The 16,280-nt window shown below is 43.0% G+C and overlaps 1 protein-coding gene across 9 annotated transcripts in view; it reads left to right on the forward strand.

Moving 5' to 3' along the window:
- Positions 1 to 5,323: 5,323 nt before the first annotated feature.
- Positions 5,324 to 16,280, forward strand: part of RBFOX1 (RNA binding fox-1 homolog 1) — a 380,384-nt gene continuing 369,427 nt past the window's right edge. For 6 of the 9 annotated variants that reach the window (XR_004055484.1, XR_004055485.1, XM_030925450.1 and 3 more), the window contains exon 1: positions 5,386 to 5,661. Coding sequence is in view for 7 of the 9 variants with exons in the window: in XM_030925450.1 (XP_030781310.1) it covers positions 5,575 to 5,661 (87 nt within the window). In the remaining 2 variants the exon portion in view is untranslated. Of the gene's footprint in view, positions 5,662 to 16,280 lie in introns of all 9 variants that reach the window. The other 3 variants (XM_010353868.2, XM_010353866.2, XM_030925449.1) reach the window with 1 other exon arrangement.

The following is a 16,280-nucleotide window of genomic DNA, read 5'->3' on the forward strand; positions in this document are numbered from 1 at the left end:
TAGGATCAGGGAAACACTCTGTTTTATGCATTTTGTTTTGTTCTGTTTTGATCTTCAACAAATGGCAACTCACAGCTTCTTTTTAGATAGCTTTTTAGAAAGCAAAGAACGGTAGAGTTGATCCTACAGTGAGCTCCGGACCTGTGGGAGAGGAATCGTTTTCACAGATGTGATTATTGGTACAAAGAAATGTGGCTCAACATGCCTAGATCGTCCAGTCTTTCAAGAGATGATGTAAATCCAGATTTTACATGAGATACCCCCATTAAACAATATTACCTTTTTTTTACACTGTGCAGACAAATCATTATCATGATTATCATCATCCCCTTCGATGGACTGGACTTGGTCCCTGAGGCTGCAGGTTGCTCTGTTGACCAACAGAATCCATGAGGCAGGAATTGGTCTTTTCTAGATACCCGCTGTCTCTCGTCTTCCAGTCACAGCCAATACTTCCGTTTCTTCCTTCTCTTTCATTGATGTCTAAACTTTGAGTGGCTACCACTCAGAAGGGCCGGTCACTCATGTTGGCTGTCTTTGTTAGTCTGGTCTCAAACTCCTGGGCTGAAGTGATCCTCCTGCCTCAGACTCCAGAGTAGCAGAGACTCAGGTGTGCATCACTGTGCCCAGCTTATGGTAGCTCTTAAGACCTGGGAAGGGAGGGGTTGGGCGCGGTGGCTCATGCCTGTAATCCGAGCACTTTGGGAGGCTGAGGTGGGTGGATCATGAGGTCAGGAGTTTGAGATCAGCCTGGCCAACATGGTGAAACCCTGTCTGTACTAAAAATACAAATATTAGCCAAGCGTGGTGGTGGGTCCGTGTAATCCCAGCTACTTGGAAGGCTGAAGCAGGAGAATAGCTTGAATCCAGGAGGTGGAGGTTGCAGTGAGCTGAGATCATGCCATTGCACTCCAGCCTGGGACAGAGCAAGACTGTCTCAAAAAAAAAAAAAAAAAAAAAAAAAAAAAAAAGATCTGGGAGGGGAGAAGATGCAGTATCTGATAGCCAGAGCCAAAATGCCTTTATCTAGAACAGGAAAAGAGGAGTTAATACCTAAGAAGGGAATGTCATCATGGAAGGTGGAGATAGATGGAAGAATTTTTTTTTTTTTTTTTAGGTGGAGGGATGAGATTGAACTATCAAAGCCTGGCTAAGAAAAAGCAAAATCCTTGATGGAAATCTCTGGCACAGGGAAAATGAGCAGAACTGGCACCAAGGAAGCATTAGGAGAGAGAAGAAGATAGTGGGGAAGCAGAAAGGAACAGCGAAGGGGTGTGTATTTGCCATTGTCTTGAAGTCTGACTACTTGGATAAAACACATACCCTAGATTAAAGGTTAGCAAACCGTGGGCTGTGAGCCCAACCTGGACAATTGCCTGTTTTTGTATAATCTTCGAGGTAAGAATGGTGTTTACACTTATAACTGGCTGGAAAAAGAATTTTTTTTAAAGAATAATATTTTGTGACCTGTGAAAATGATAGGAATTTAATAAATACAGTATTACAGGAACATGGTCACAATCGTTCATTGGCGTATCGTCAATGGATGCTTTTTCACGCCACAGCAGCAGAATTCTGAGCGGTTGCAACAGAGATCGTAAGTTCTGCAACACCTAAAATATTTATTATCTGAGTGTTTACAGAAAACCATTTACCATTCCCTGCCCGTGATGGGCAGAGCAGAGGGCCATACACGGCTCTCCATTTGACTTCAGTATGTTTCGAGGATCTGCCTGTTTCTTAACCACTACCAGAACTGCCCCCCTCTCCTTTCACCTTGCCATGTCTTCTACTATTTAAAGTTCCTGCGTTACACCATGAGCTTAATACCACACAATAGATGTTGAGTAGCCAGAGGTTTGCCATGAACCATGTGCGCTGCCCCTGGGGAGTGGAAAAGCACACAACGTAGTAGTGTCGACCTAGAGGAGCCTCTAAGAAGGAAGAATCACAGCTCGGTAATACTAGGTGCTTTCCATTTGGGAAAACAGAACCTATGTTAAGAAAAAGGTTTTGTTTAGTAGTTGTTATTTATTTACATGCTTTATGATTAGTGGAAGGTTTTGAACAAGGATGGGCCGTCAGTACAACTTCAAAAACATAAGTACCGCAATCATACAGGACAATAATATATACGTATAAAATCAGAATCAGAGAATGTATGAGTAATGGTGATCGCGACGGGAGGTGGGAGGGACAGCCCTTATTTTCACACAAGAGAAGGAAGATATTTATTACTCAAGAATAGCAAAAGCTTATTGTCTCATAGCGTTCTTAAGAAGAAAACAGAAAATATCCCTGGCACAGGCTATAACTATATATCTCTATCCTGTATGTAATATAGCTGTTATTTCTATCCTAAAATCAGCAGATTCTTTAATATTTATAAACATACATACACACAGTTACGTGTCCCTTAACGATTGGCATTGGGTGCGTTCTGAGAAACGAGTCAGGCAATCTTGTCATTGTGCAAATATCACAGAGCCATACTTACACAAACTTAGATGATATAACCTCTTCCATGTCTAGGTTATATGGTGTAGCCTATTACTCTGTGCACAGCATGTTAATGTACTGAATACTGTAGGTGATTGTATCTAAACATAGAAAAGGTACAGTGAAGTATAACATTATAGTATAATGTGATGTGACCAGCATCATATAGCCAATTTGTCATGGCCGGAAATGCCATTTTATATATATGGTCATCCCTCGATATGGTCGGGGATTGGTTCCAGGACCTCCCCTCAGATACCAAAATCTGCAGATGCTCAGTTCCTGATACAAAATGGCCTAGGATTTGCATATAACCTAAACACATCTTCCCATATACGTATTAAGTCATCTTTAGATTACTTATGAAGACTAATACAATGTAAATGCGGTGTAAATCGTTGTTATACTCTATTGTTTAGCAAATAATGACAAGAGCAAACAGTCTGTGTATGTTCAGTGCAGGTGCACTGGTGGCTTTTTCTTTTATGTTTTAAATCTGAGGTTGGTTGAATCTATGGATGTGGAACCGGAGAATATGGAGAGCTGTGTGTATGTGTGTCTGTGTGTGGAGAGAGAGAGAGAGAGAGAGAGAGAGAGAGAGAGAGAGAGAGAGAGAGAGAGAGAGAGAGAGAGAGAAAGTTACATAAATACAATGGATCACTATTGTCTCTGCAGTTTCCAGCTACGTGCTCCTCAAGTTTGCTTATTGAAGCATTCTTGATTAAGAGTAAGTGGATATAGTTACCTCTCTTCTATGCTCAGGAAACTAAGAGTCTAAACGTGCACATTTCTGGCCTAAATGATAGAATTAAGTCTCATGCCTCCTGGTCCAATGGTCTTTCTCTTTCATAACACTAAAGAGACAATTTGGTCTGACGCAGGCCTTACCTAAGTAACTAAGAGCGCTTCCCTCCCGTTGATTGCTAAAGGAAAGCGGACAGGAGAGACACGTCCGTCTCACAGCGATGCTTCTGTCCTCCCCGGTAACTTCTCAGAAATGTGGTGTTGAAAGTAGTCGTCAAAAGCTAAAGTTAGAAACAGTATCGGGCTGTTGAGTAAGAGGGGTCAGTGCGCAGCTGTTATGGGAGCTTTCTGAATTGTACAACGTGGCCACTTTGATGCATGGGAATCAATTACAGAGAAACCTTGTCAAGATGGCCAAAATTCAGCCTTAAATAATTGAATTCTCTGCCAACCCCTGTCTGCTGTCGTTATCTAGAAATGTAATTATGCAGCTAAATCAAGCAACTAAAATTCGTGTAGTGTAAAAACACCTTGGCTATCTGAAAGTGGAGGAATTGACATTTGGATTTACAAAATGCCAATAGTTGGATATGTTTGGCGGTGTTTGAAGCTCTCTCCCGGTTTCACCAAAATCTATATCGAGTGTCCCATTCAGAGTGAGAGGTGGAAAGTGGCAAGTGAATATTTGGTTTTGAAGGTGATTTTCAGTGATCCCTGGGACTTGGGCATTATTTAAGTGGATTCACTTCATCAGAACTTCATGCTATTGCTTTCAAAATTGCGGAACTACACACACCCACATGACTTCCTAATATGAAGATTAGAAGAGTGACAATTTGAATGTTACCTGAGCCTTCAATCTCAAGTCAAAGCCTTCAGTCTGAAACCAAAGATGTGTCTATACCAATCATCAGGAGAACAGGAAATACATGATAAGAATGGCTAATAGCCACCGGTACTGCACACATCATGATATGGTGCTAGGACTTCATTTAATGATAACACAGCCTTTTGAAGTAGGGACTATTATTATCACAGTTTTCCAAATGAGTGAACAGGGTTCAGAGAGGCTAAGTAACTTGTTCAAGATCACACAGCTAGTGAATGGGATGCCCAAGTCAGCATAATTCCAGTTCATGTAATCCCCTAGGAATTTATCTGCTACCATGTAACATATCCCAAATGACTGCTTGGGTATTTTCAAACACCAGAAAGATTTCAAATCTGTGCTTGAATGTATTTTTTATCCATAGTTATGGTGCTTGTTAGCTATGCCTTGAAACTCTGGAACAAGGAGACATCTCTTGTTAATGTATTGCATATTAATATATCACAGTTGAAAGCTCAAAATAATGTCTTTAAAAATACAAAATAAAAGGCATAGGAAATGTTATTACAGACTGAGATACGGCGATGAAAATAGTGTTGTGGTTAGGAATTGGGCTCTGGCATGTGTTTGTAGCTTAGCACTGCCTTCTACAAGCTATGTGAACACGAGCAAACCGTTTAACTAGTACGAGCCCTGTTTCCCATTTGTTATATGGGACTGATAGTAGTACTGACTTCAGAGACTTGTTGTGAGAATGAAATTACATAACATGTGTAAATAATTTAACTCCGTCTCTCTGCGTAGCACACACTGTGCAAATATAAGCTGGTAGTTTTATTGTATTATTTACAAATTGCCTCTTTAAAATTGAAATCAGAGAGAGAGAGGAAAACTAGACTGAATGCCTTCTTATTTTTCTTTCTATCAGTACCAAACGTTGCCCACATTAACCTACTGGATTTGAATTTTAACTGGGAGGCGATAATCACATCAATTTACATTTTTCAGTTTATTTTTCCCATAAAAATCTCAGTAGACCCCATCCCTTGCCCTTTTGGCCAAATTCAGTGGGATGAGCTTATATCTCGTAGCCTGGTTCCCTCTGTCACTTGGTCTCTTGGTCTCTCTCTCTCTCTCTCTCTCTCTCTCTCTCTCTCTCTCTCTCTCTCTCTCTCTCTCTCTCTCTCTCAGAACTAAATTAATGAAGAGTATTTGGTTAGTCATGTTAGGCAAGCTGTTCCCAAAATAGCGCCTTCCATTTTGGTAGCTTCAACTTTGCAGCTGCTGTGTCTCTTCGTCGTCTGGGAAGAAAACTTTCACATTAAGAGTTGCTGATGCGGATTTTCTTTCTTTCCTCTCCCGGCGGCGTTGATGAGTGCTTGGCTCCTGACAGACGCGATTCGGCTCCCAGCTTTGTAGTTCGGAAGAAGTTGGGTCTATAGATTTCCCCCTAACTCTCCATCGATGTGTTGAGCTTCAGAGGGAATAACTCTACGTAAAGCATGTTGGCGTCTCAAGGAGTTCTCCTGCATCCCTATGGCGTGCCTATGATTGTACCGGCAGCTCCTTACCTCCCTGGACTGATTCAGGTAATTCAAGGCCTCTGCCAGCCGGCAACTTAACTCCAGAGTGCTCAGAGTAATAATTGGAATTTTTATGGTTGAGAAAGCAAACACTCTTAATACAGGAAAAAGCCCTCGCGTAGTCAGTGAGAAGACAGTAGGAAATCAAAAAGATGGATCACCCTAATCTAGCTATCGACATCTCTCATGGCTGAATAAATGGTGTAGTTGAGCTATATTTGCTTGTATTGATCTGACTGCTGTTTAACATTCATGCCTTAGCTTCAGGAGGTTGACCACGGGGCAAAGGATTTGCTCTCCTTCTCAGCTTTCTGAGGGACTCAGTCTCCCAGAGCAGATCATGAGGCAAAGTAACTTATCAAGAGGTGACTCAGTTAAGAGTTTTAACCCAGGAAATGAAAGGAGCATGAAATATGCATTAATTCGTAGGACGCCTCCACACGGAGTGTCTATTTTCAGAGAAGGCTCTCCCCACCTGAATTTGAGTGGTGGCACTGAGGCAAGAAGGAACACTCTATTGATGGGTAGTTTATGAAGCTCAGAGATTATTCTAGGAATCCCTTGCCAGATGTTTACATCTTAATGATGGCAAGAAAGTGGAGGGTTGAAATGTGTGCTGGTTTTACTTTGAAGGCTTTTAATTCTGTGCAGAGAGGATTAATCTGCCAATAAGAAATTTGGGACCCTCCCCCCGCATCATAAAGTTTTCTTTGCAAGCAGGCATTGGCTTCTGGGTATATGTCTGAAGTTCTCTGCCGAAAGCTAACATCTACTAGCGATAGAACCCACAGATCATAGAAACCCAAGGTGGCTTTTTGTTGTTATAATTAGTTTTTTGAGTATAATCATCCCTTTGCAAAATATGCTGTACAGAAAAGGAAAACAAAATATATTTAGGTATGCCCTTTCACCTTTACTCTTGTGCCTCCCTCTGTCTCCTCCAGCCGCTTGTAGTTAAAAATTCTGATACCCTAGTTTATTAATTACAATTTCTGGGAAGGATCCTGGTCACTTTTCCCCCTATATTTTCTGAACTTTGCTGTTACCTTTTGTTAACTGTACGAACCTGGGTGATTAGAGTCATTTGGGGGTGATTCCAAGTAACAACAGCATATTCTCTTTCTGGATTTATGGCCGTTCCTCCGTTTGAAAGCTTTGCTTTGTATTACATGTTAGAAACAGATGGATCACCTGGAGAATGGTCCTCTGCAGCATGGAACTTGTTGCATCTTTCCTGGTATACACAGGCCGATGTGATAAGGTTGTCATTTCTGAAGTAGGGCTCAGTGGCAGCTTAGAAAGTAACAGGCCTCTTGCTGCTACTGGAAACATGGGGTGAAGGTCGGCTGTTGGAGTTTTGTCAGACCCTCTGCCGCCTCATTTGATAAATAATTACAAGCAAATCCTGGCCTTCACTCTATGCTGATTGATGCTGAAATTGCTTTTGAAAGTTCTCATAAGTTCCTGTTATAGATTAAGTGCCGGTGTAGGAAAAATAACGGCACCCACTGAAATGGGTGAATGTAATCAGGTTTAATGGACTCGAGAGCTTGTTGGGAATTAAATAACTATCGATTTGCTGGAATGTTGCTGTCATTACGAAATGCCACTCTGGACATATTACCCCAGTGATAGATGAGAAGATGCAAGGGCCAGCTGAGAAATTGGGGAGGCCCTATTTCTTCCTCCTTTGCAGAGCATTTGAGAAACACAGCCAGTTATTTTTGGAGAGAACAAGTGATTTTACTTGCAAATTTTAGCCTGATCATACTTTGTTTTTCCAAGTGACACCTCTGGTAACTAGTTACCCATAAGTTAGGAGAGCAGTTTAGTGAAGAGCCTCTAGACCAGCTGCTGTGATATGCGTTATCTCCTTCCTTTCTCACTGCTGTGGAATGCACTGGAAAGCTAACGCACAGAGAGAAACTAGCTTTACTTAGGGTTTGCTGAGACAGCCCGTGTTATTTAGCCTTTGGCATCAAGAAACTAAAATCACCCCAGTGCAGTAATATTTGCAAGGGGAGAAAGGGCAGTGCAAAGGGAGAAAAAACTGTATCTCTCACACATGCTCAGCTCTGAGCCGATGTTTCTGTTGCCAGCTCTCCTGCATTGCCGTGGATGCCACTTGCTCACCAGTTTCTTGACCTTATGGGTTTCTTCCTCACTCAGGAGGCAAGGTATTTCCTCTAGGGAATTAAGGTTCTACCACCACCTTAATGTGTCACTGGCAAGATGTTAAAATGAGCCAAAATAAAGCATGTGTACTCTATCACTGGGAGTAATTTCTCTGTGCCTGGAGATGTTGAAACAGAGCCCATAGTGTCCACTTCAAAGGACTGTTGTATTAGAGTTGGAGATTACTTTTCAAGGTCTTTCCAACCTCAAGAGCCAATGATTTTGTGACAGAAGTGCTCCCTTTTCATAATACTTTCAAGTGCCATTTTGAAAATTCAGACCAGCATTGCCCTTTTGAGTCAACTCAGATAAAGAAGAAAAAAAAACAAGTGATTTACCAGTCATTTGCTGTGCCATCCTCTAAGAGGGTGTCGACCTAATCCTGCAAAGGCAGTGAGTGGAGGTATTTACTGATAGTTTTAGGGAAGTTACTCATACAGGATCTTTTGTTCCAAGCAGTAGGTTTGCTAGTTATCATCCACCCTACCCTTCCTCCTGTAGGAAAATCAGAATCTTTACCTTATTGGATCTCCTGAACCCGTTATTTTATGCCTCAACTTGTTGTGTATAGCCAAATAGAGAGTTTTTCCCTCTAGCCATGTAGAGAATGACAGAATGACTATGGAGAATTCAGCTGAACCCGTCTGGACTGTTTCATGTATAGAAAAAGCAGAGAGGAAAGGATAAGAGTAGCATTTCCAAGTGCATTGTACAAATATTGACTGCTTTCCGCTTGATAGACATCCCTATGTTGATATCTGCGGATAAGAAGAACCAGTGTACTACTCAACACTACTTATTTCTAATTTCTAGTGATACCTTGAATGATCAGTGAGTTGTCTGACCTAGTAACACAGGAGCCTCAATCACTCGCCCAAGTCAGCCTTGAGTCCAGAAGCTACTGAGAGGTCTTACCCAAGCCATGGATGGTCGCCAAATGACATAATCAGAACAACAGCTTTGTAACTGGTTAGGCTATTTGGTTAGTGTTTGGGTCTAATGTGACCTTGGCTCTGGGCTGCAAGTACAGACCCTCACACCTCAATCTAGATATCTACCTCATAGATATGCCCTTGGACCACACATGGCCAAGTCACTTTCACTATTGGGCAAATCATTCCCATCTCATCCAGGTCTGACAGATGATGAGTCAGCAGATTATTTTCCTGGAGGGTTGATGGTGTAAACAGAGCCATATTCACCTCATCATGCATTTGTTCATTCAGTTTTCCATTTACTGCCTACTCAGCCTATAACAAAAGTGGCAGTCATAGCCACTGAACTGTGGGTTCACAATCTAGTGGAAGAACTAGTAGATAAACCCCAACTATAAGACTATAATAAAGTCAGCAGGAGGAAATGATAGGTAATGATTATTGAACACAATATTGTTGTGTGCCAGACTCTGTGCTAAACACTTAGATTTAGTGTCTCAGTTTATTTTTATAGTAAATTTGATGCAATCGAGCAGTATTTGTCCACCTTCCTTTATCTGTAATTCTAAATTCCAAAAAGCTCTGAAAAGCAATTTCTTTTGGAAGTTTGGCACCAAAGCTCTTTTAGGAACAGAAACTTGACCTGAAATGATGTGTAGCTATTTATAGACTTTCTTTATCCCAGCTAATGTAAATATTCATGTATTTTGCTGTGGGAATATTTATGTGTTTGATTTCAGGGTGTTGTCCTAGACCCCGCTGAGGGCTTTACATAATCAGTGTTTCCACTGAAATACCTTTCTGCAAAAGCCCCAGAAATCTGATTTTCAAAATGCTGGTGACTCTAAAGGGTCTTAGGTAAGAAATTACCGTCATGCCTTATAATTCCCCTTTACCTATGGAAAATCTAAAACCTACACTTAGAGAAAGGTAAATAGCCCAAGGTCACAAAGAATGCCAGTGGTATAGCGGGGATTTGGACCAGATTTGTTGAACCAGGGTCTTTTATCCAGCAACCTACCCTCTAGGTTGAGGCATTCAGTCAGGGTCACATATGAAAACACAGGAAAGGAAGTAACCCAGTGCCTCTTAGAGTCTGGAAGAGGGTGGTTTCAAAGGGAGCGAAGTGCTGTTTGAGTTGGTCTGTGAAGCATTAGTAGGCATTCACAGGACAAAATAATAATAATAATAAGAAGAAGAAGAAGAGGAAGAGGAAGAAGAAGAAGAAGAAGAAGAAGAAGAAGAAGAAGAAGAAGAAGAAGAAGAAGAAGAAGAAGAAGAAGAAAGAAGAAGAAGAAGAAGAAGAAGAAGAAGAAGAAGAAGAAGAAGAAGAAGAAGAAGAAGAAGAAGAAGAAGAAGAAGAAGAAGAAGAAGAAGAAGAAGAAGAAGAAGAAGAAGAAGAAGAAGAAGAAGAAGAAGAAGAGAAGAAGAAGAAGAAGAAGAAGAAGAAGAAAGAAGAAGAAAGAAGAAGAAAGAAGAAGAAGAAGACTTGTTTAGTAGAGCAGAGAACTTGGGTGAATTCATGGAGTTGGCCTGTGATACTGAGATAGAGTCTTGGCATCTTTTCCAATTCACTGGCACTGTGGGATGTGATGGTGTTTAAACATAGGTCTCAAGAGTGAAAAAACATAGGTCAAAAGGAGCTGGGAGGAATCTCAGGATTGGAACTCCTAAGTATGGTGTCTCTGTAAGCCCATAAAGGAATGGGCTTCATTTATACCATCCATTACTCAGGCAAGTGAAGGATTTTTTGTTTGTTCATTTGATTGTTTTGAGACAGAGTCTCTGTCAGGCTGGAGTGCAGGGACGCGATCTCAGCTCACTGCAACCTCCACCTCCCAGGTTCAAGCGAATCCCCTGCCTCAGCCTCCTGAGTAGCTGGAATTACAGGCACGCACCACCACACCCGGCTAATTGTTATATTTTTAGTACAGACAGGGTTTCACCATGTTGGTCAGGCTGGTCTCGAACTGTTGACCTCGTGATCTGCCCGCCTCGGCCTCCTAGAGTGCTGGGATTACAGGCATGAGCCACCATGCCCATCTTAGGGCTGGTGAATGTTTAATTTTCTGGGTTTGTGCATCATTTACCATTTCTTTTTTTTTTTTTTTTTTTTTTCAAAAAAGTGTTATTTTATTTTTGTAAGTTCCAGGGTACATGTGCAGGGTGTGCAGGTTTGTTACATAGGTAAAGGAGTGCCATGGTGGTTTGCTGCACTTATTAACCCATCACCTATGTATTAAGCCCAGTGTGCATTAACTGTTTTCCCTAATGCTCTCCCCGACCCCACCCGAGAATGGCATTATCATTTACCATTTCTATGCCATCTTTTCTCTCTGAGATGGTAAACTCTCAGAAGGCTGAGTGGTTTCCAGCCTAAACTTTCTGTAGCTAGACACTGGCAGAAAAATGCCAATGTATGCCTCTCTGATGTGGATAACAATGGTTTAAGCAAACCCTACACTCCATATTTTTATTTTTATTCTTTTAGCGACAGGGTCTCACTCTATCACTAAGGCTGGAATTCAGTGGTGCAGTCATAGCTCACTGTAGCCTCAAACTCCTGGGCTCAAGTAATCCTCAGCCTCCTGAGTAGCTGGAACTACAGACCTGTACCACTACGCCCAGCTGTTTTATTAAAAAAAATTCCTTTGTAGAGATGAGGTCTCATTATGTTGGCCAACCTGATCTCAAACTCCTGGTCTCAGCCACACACACTGTATTTCGAAGCAGAAACCAGCACATGTACTTTATGAGACATCTACGTACATATATGTAGTAACAATGCAAATCACAGAAGCATCGGCCTTAACAATGGACAGAGAGTAACCATCCTTATAGAAAGATAAAGAAACCTATGGAGAACTTACAAGTAATTTGAATAAGTTTCTGGGTGAACTTGAAAAACAACAGCTTGTTTGGCTCTGTGGCTGGCATTTCAGGTCTTGATATTGCTGCCCTGCAATGTTATTTCCATGTTTAGAATGTCTGTTGATTGGGAAAGACATCAGCATGCACACCTGATAGAAATGCTGGTGGCGTCATTTACTCTGAGGCTGCTCCATCTTAGTCACTAAGTGGACTTTTCTGTACTGCCAAAGAGGCCATGTCAACAGCGGACTAAATTAAAGAGTCAGGGAGGTGGCAAAGAGAATTTGGAGTCAAACAGGTCCAGGTTGATATATTGGCTCTGGCATTTACTAAGCCTGTGGCCTTAGGCTTGTCAATTAACCTCACCAAGCCTCAGTTTTCTCGGCAGCAAAATGAAAGCAGGAAGGCCTAGCTTGCAAAGTCACTGTGAGTTTTCACTGTGATTCGTCACGTCTTTATTCAGCAATTATCTATTGAGCACCTACTGTGTGCCAGACTGTGAACTAGGACTAGGTGATGTGGCAGAATAGAAAACATGCTAGATCTCTTCCAACAGGAAGTTCATATTCTAACACATGGGAGAAACTCACATACAAAGTATGTTTATTCTATATTATTCTGGAGGGAGAAGGAGAGAGAAGGAGGGAGGAATTATTACTATTTTGTGATGGAATCTTGCTCTGTAGCCCAGGCTGGAGTGCAGTGGCGTGATCTCAGCTCACTACACCTCCACCTCCCAAGTTCAAGTGATTCTCCTGCCTCAGCCTCCTAAGTAGCTGGGACCACGGACGTGCGCCACCATACCCAGCTTATTTTTGTATTCTTAGTAGAGACGTGGTTTCACCATGTTGGCCAGGCTGGTCTTGAACTCCTGACCTCAGGTGATCTGCCCACCTCATTCTCCCAAAGTGCTGGGATTATAGGTGTGAGCCACTGCGCCCGGCCAGAGGGTGTTTGTTAGGGATTCTTTTGTCTGCAACAAAGAAAATTCTAAGTCCTATTGGTTAGAGGGGGAAAAAGAGCATCTAGCTCCAGCTTCAAGCACTATTGAATTCAGGGACTCTGACAACTCAAGGGCTGTTGCTCTCCACCTTTCCACAGTGGTTATCTCTACTTGAGCTTCATTCATAAGCACTCCATGTCCAAGTGGTGGAAAAGATGGTTCTTGGCAACTCCAAGCTTACATCTCATCTCCTTTTAGAATTTCTCTTCCCAACAATTCCAGCAAGAATTCCAGATTGCAGTCTCATTGGCTGATCTTGTAGTCCATGCCCATCTTCAAACCAATCATCTCAGCTCTTGTTGCCCACTTCAGAGCCAGAGGGCAGGGTCAGCCCCAAGTAAGCTGCATAGACTGTCAGTGGAGGCCAGATCAGGGACCTGTTACCAAAATGTGTTGGTGGATAAGCAAAATCTGGGTTCTTGTTATCAACAACAATTATAGTTAAGGCTGTCACGACATTCAAACTTGTGCTTTCTCCCCCAAACGTTGCACACACCATCCCCTGGGGAGCAAGTGGTGGGTTTCTGCTTTTAATTATCTTGATCACTTGTTGCCCTTGATCATATTTCCTAGGTAGTTTTATTGCCTTCCACTTCACTTGGCTTCTCCATTCATGATGAGATCTGCCAAAGGCAGGGATGGCTGTTTTACCTGGTGTCTCCTCACTTGCACTAATTGCGGTCATGTCTTCCACTCATGTGTATTTGGGATATTCCCACTCTTTTTACAGACTAGTAAGTCACAACCTAGAGAAGTCAAGACAGTCCACCCAAGACATCGAGCAACACAATAATCAGCGCAAGATGGTGTTTCTCGGATTCATGATCCATGCAGCCATACTACGTCTCTTTACATCAGTGATGCATAAATAAATACATTAAAAAGAGCAAACAGAGCCTTCCAGTTATTAACTTTGGCATGAGGTACACCTCCCATCGCTCCGAAGCACTTGGAGATGCTAGTGTCTTGTCCCGTTCTGTTTTATGCAAATGTACTTTTTAAAATTAAGAGATTAAGGGGACACTGTCAATCTCTTCTGATTAATATCAGTCCTATAAAAAGGGTGTCTTGCTACAGCAGCCATCTGTCATTTTGATCATTTTAAAGGCATGCTATATCAGCAACTATGCTTTTTATACTACGTTGGCACAGGGCAGGGAGGGTTGGAAGACCTACGGATTTCACACTCTCTGCTGCTGCCTTGGTGTTCGGCAATCTGAGCTTTTGATGGTGGAGCAGAGTCCCCTCCCTGTCTTTTAAAGGTTGTTTTGGGTAAGTGCTTTTCCTGGGTGATTTATGATGGAGATACTCACCCCTATTTATGTTTTTCCCCTGTCTAAAGATAGACCTCTCACACACACATCCCACCAGCTTGCAAGGAGCCAGCATGTTCACTTGATTCACTGCTGAGCCCTAAGAGATGCCCAGAAACATTGAACTCAATACTCTGAAGGTCTTTTCCTCTGGGCAACTGAGACCATTAGACTCAGCAATGGCCACTATCTAGATTGAGCTCTTCAGCCTTATAAAACTAGGAGGCAAAGTCTCCATGAAACTCATTCATTTATTAAGATAATGATTTATCGATCATAAGTTTCCTGACTGTTCTCTTGTAAGCTCTGGAGGTATTGGGATGATCAAGTCCCAGTCTCTGTCCTCAGAGGTTGCGCAGGGGGCCATGCCGTTCACAGTAGAGTCAGAGGTTAAGCACAACTGTTTGAAGGTAGAACTCTTGAGTCTCCACCCCACTGACCGACTCAATATGACGTCTTTATTGCTGTCCGTGGTTTGACACTCCAGACAGGTTTTAGGCACAGTCCAAAGAAGATGGCTTCCTACAGAGAGATTCTCCAAATGACAGAGTTCCTGGTACATTTCAGAGAACAATGGTTTTTGTTTGTTTCTCTCTTTCTTTTTGAGGTGGGAAGATGACAGCAGGAGCTCCTGCCCCCAGCTCCCTTTCCACCTTGCCTCCAACTTTGAGTAAAGTAATGGAGTTCAACACACCCACTGCTGTGGGAGAAGGTGGCGCTTGGCCACTCCTTCTTTTCTGTTCTTTAATCTGCATTGACACCTAGAGGAGGGGAGAACTGCAGTGAGGAGGGGGTTCACTTGTGCATTCCACGGTGTTCTCAGGAACTGCTCTCTGAAGAGCTATTTCTTCTTATTTCCTGAGGCAGCACAGTTCAGTTTGAAAAGAACAGGGTTTGCAACAAGGAAACCTGAGTCTGGCCATTACTTTCTCTGTGTGACTCTGGGTAAGTTGCTTGACCTCTCTGAATCTCCACTTCCTCATCTGTAAAATCAGAGTAATACCAAGTGCACTCTACTCACAAGGCCTTTGCAGTGTAGTCATGGTGTCATTAAGGCAGTAAGGCATAATGCCTAGGGCTGGGCTTCCCACTCAGACCCATCTGAGTTGGCATCCTGGCTCCTGTGTGATGCGGGGCTTCAGCTCTCTGAGCGCCCGTGGTTTCAGTCTGTCCGCGGGGATGGTCACATCCACTGCAGAAGGGAGCCATCGATTTGACAATCAGCTCATTGTACCAACCCCACAACTGATTGCCATGAGTGCTGTCTTGGTTTGTTCATGATTTCTGGAGTTATTGAATGTTCATTTTGATAAATCGAGATGCTCTAGGTTGACAAAGGAGAATGCTTACATTTCTCTGCTCCCACGCTTGGTGGAGATTCCTGGTGACCAAGGACATATGTGTTTGGCCTGGGTGGACAGTGTAGAGATATAACTGGGGAGGTGGTGAAGGAGAGGGAGAGATGCCACCATGGAGTTTGACATCTTGGCCGGTGGCTCTGGGTGGTGTGAAACCACCATCCTCTTTCCACATGGGTGGTATAAAAGCCACCATCCTCTCCCCACTCCCTAAGCCAATAGCCTGCATAGTTGGAATGACTAAGTCCCAGTCTCTGTCCTCAGAGGTTGCACTGGGGGGCCATGCCATTCTCAGTAGAGTCAGAATTTAATTATAAGACACACATGAAGGAGAGTTCATCGGTTTCAATCATGTTGAATCCTTGCCCAAATCTTTGTCCAGAACATACTGGGACTGGAACTGGAGCTGGGTTGCAGGAGGGGGAGGGTGGACTTTGTAGGGGGAAGAGAGGCCTGTCCCCTCCCTTCCATGTGGCCGTAGCCTTCTGGGGACAGACTCTTTAGGACCACCCACACCCCTGTTCCATGCAGCTCCTGGCACACTGTGGGCGCTTAATAAATGTTAAATAATAAGAATAGCTCCCATCTGTCAGTGCCCGGTGGCAGGGAGGATGTGTGAGTGCCAGCCGACACTGGGCAGCTTATGGGAAGCCTTTGGGGGGAAATTGTAGCTCTCAGTGGCTTCGAGGTCTGGCTGCATCCAGGCATTCCCCCAAAGCCGCTATGGATCACCGTCCAAGCAAGAGTGGAGCATGGGGCTCCAGAACGTCTGCATCAGAGTGACGGGGGGCGGGATCAGAGGGATGAGAGTCTGACCAGCAGCAGGATTTGGGAGCTGGTATTGATGAACAGTACAAGGGCTTTGTTGAGGTTTAAAAGGGCTAGAGGAGGTGCCCTCTGAGCAGACAGCAGCATAAATTCATACTTCCGTCATTTTCTTGGAAGAAAATGCCAACTGGGGCTTTTCAGA

Source organism: Rhinopithecus roxellana, chromosome 20 (assembly GCF_007565055.1).
Source record: "Rhinopithecus roxellana isolate Shanxi Qingling chromosome 20, ASM756505v1, whole genome shotgun sequence".
NCBI lineage: Eukaryota > Metazoa > Chordata > Mammalia > Primates > Cercopithecidae > Rhinopithecus > Rhinopithecus roxellana.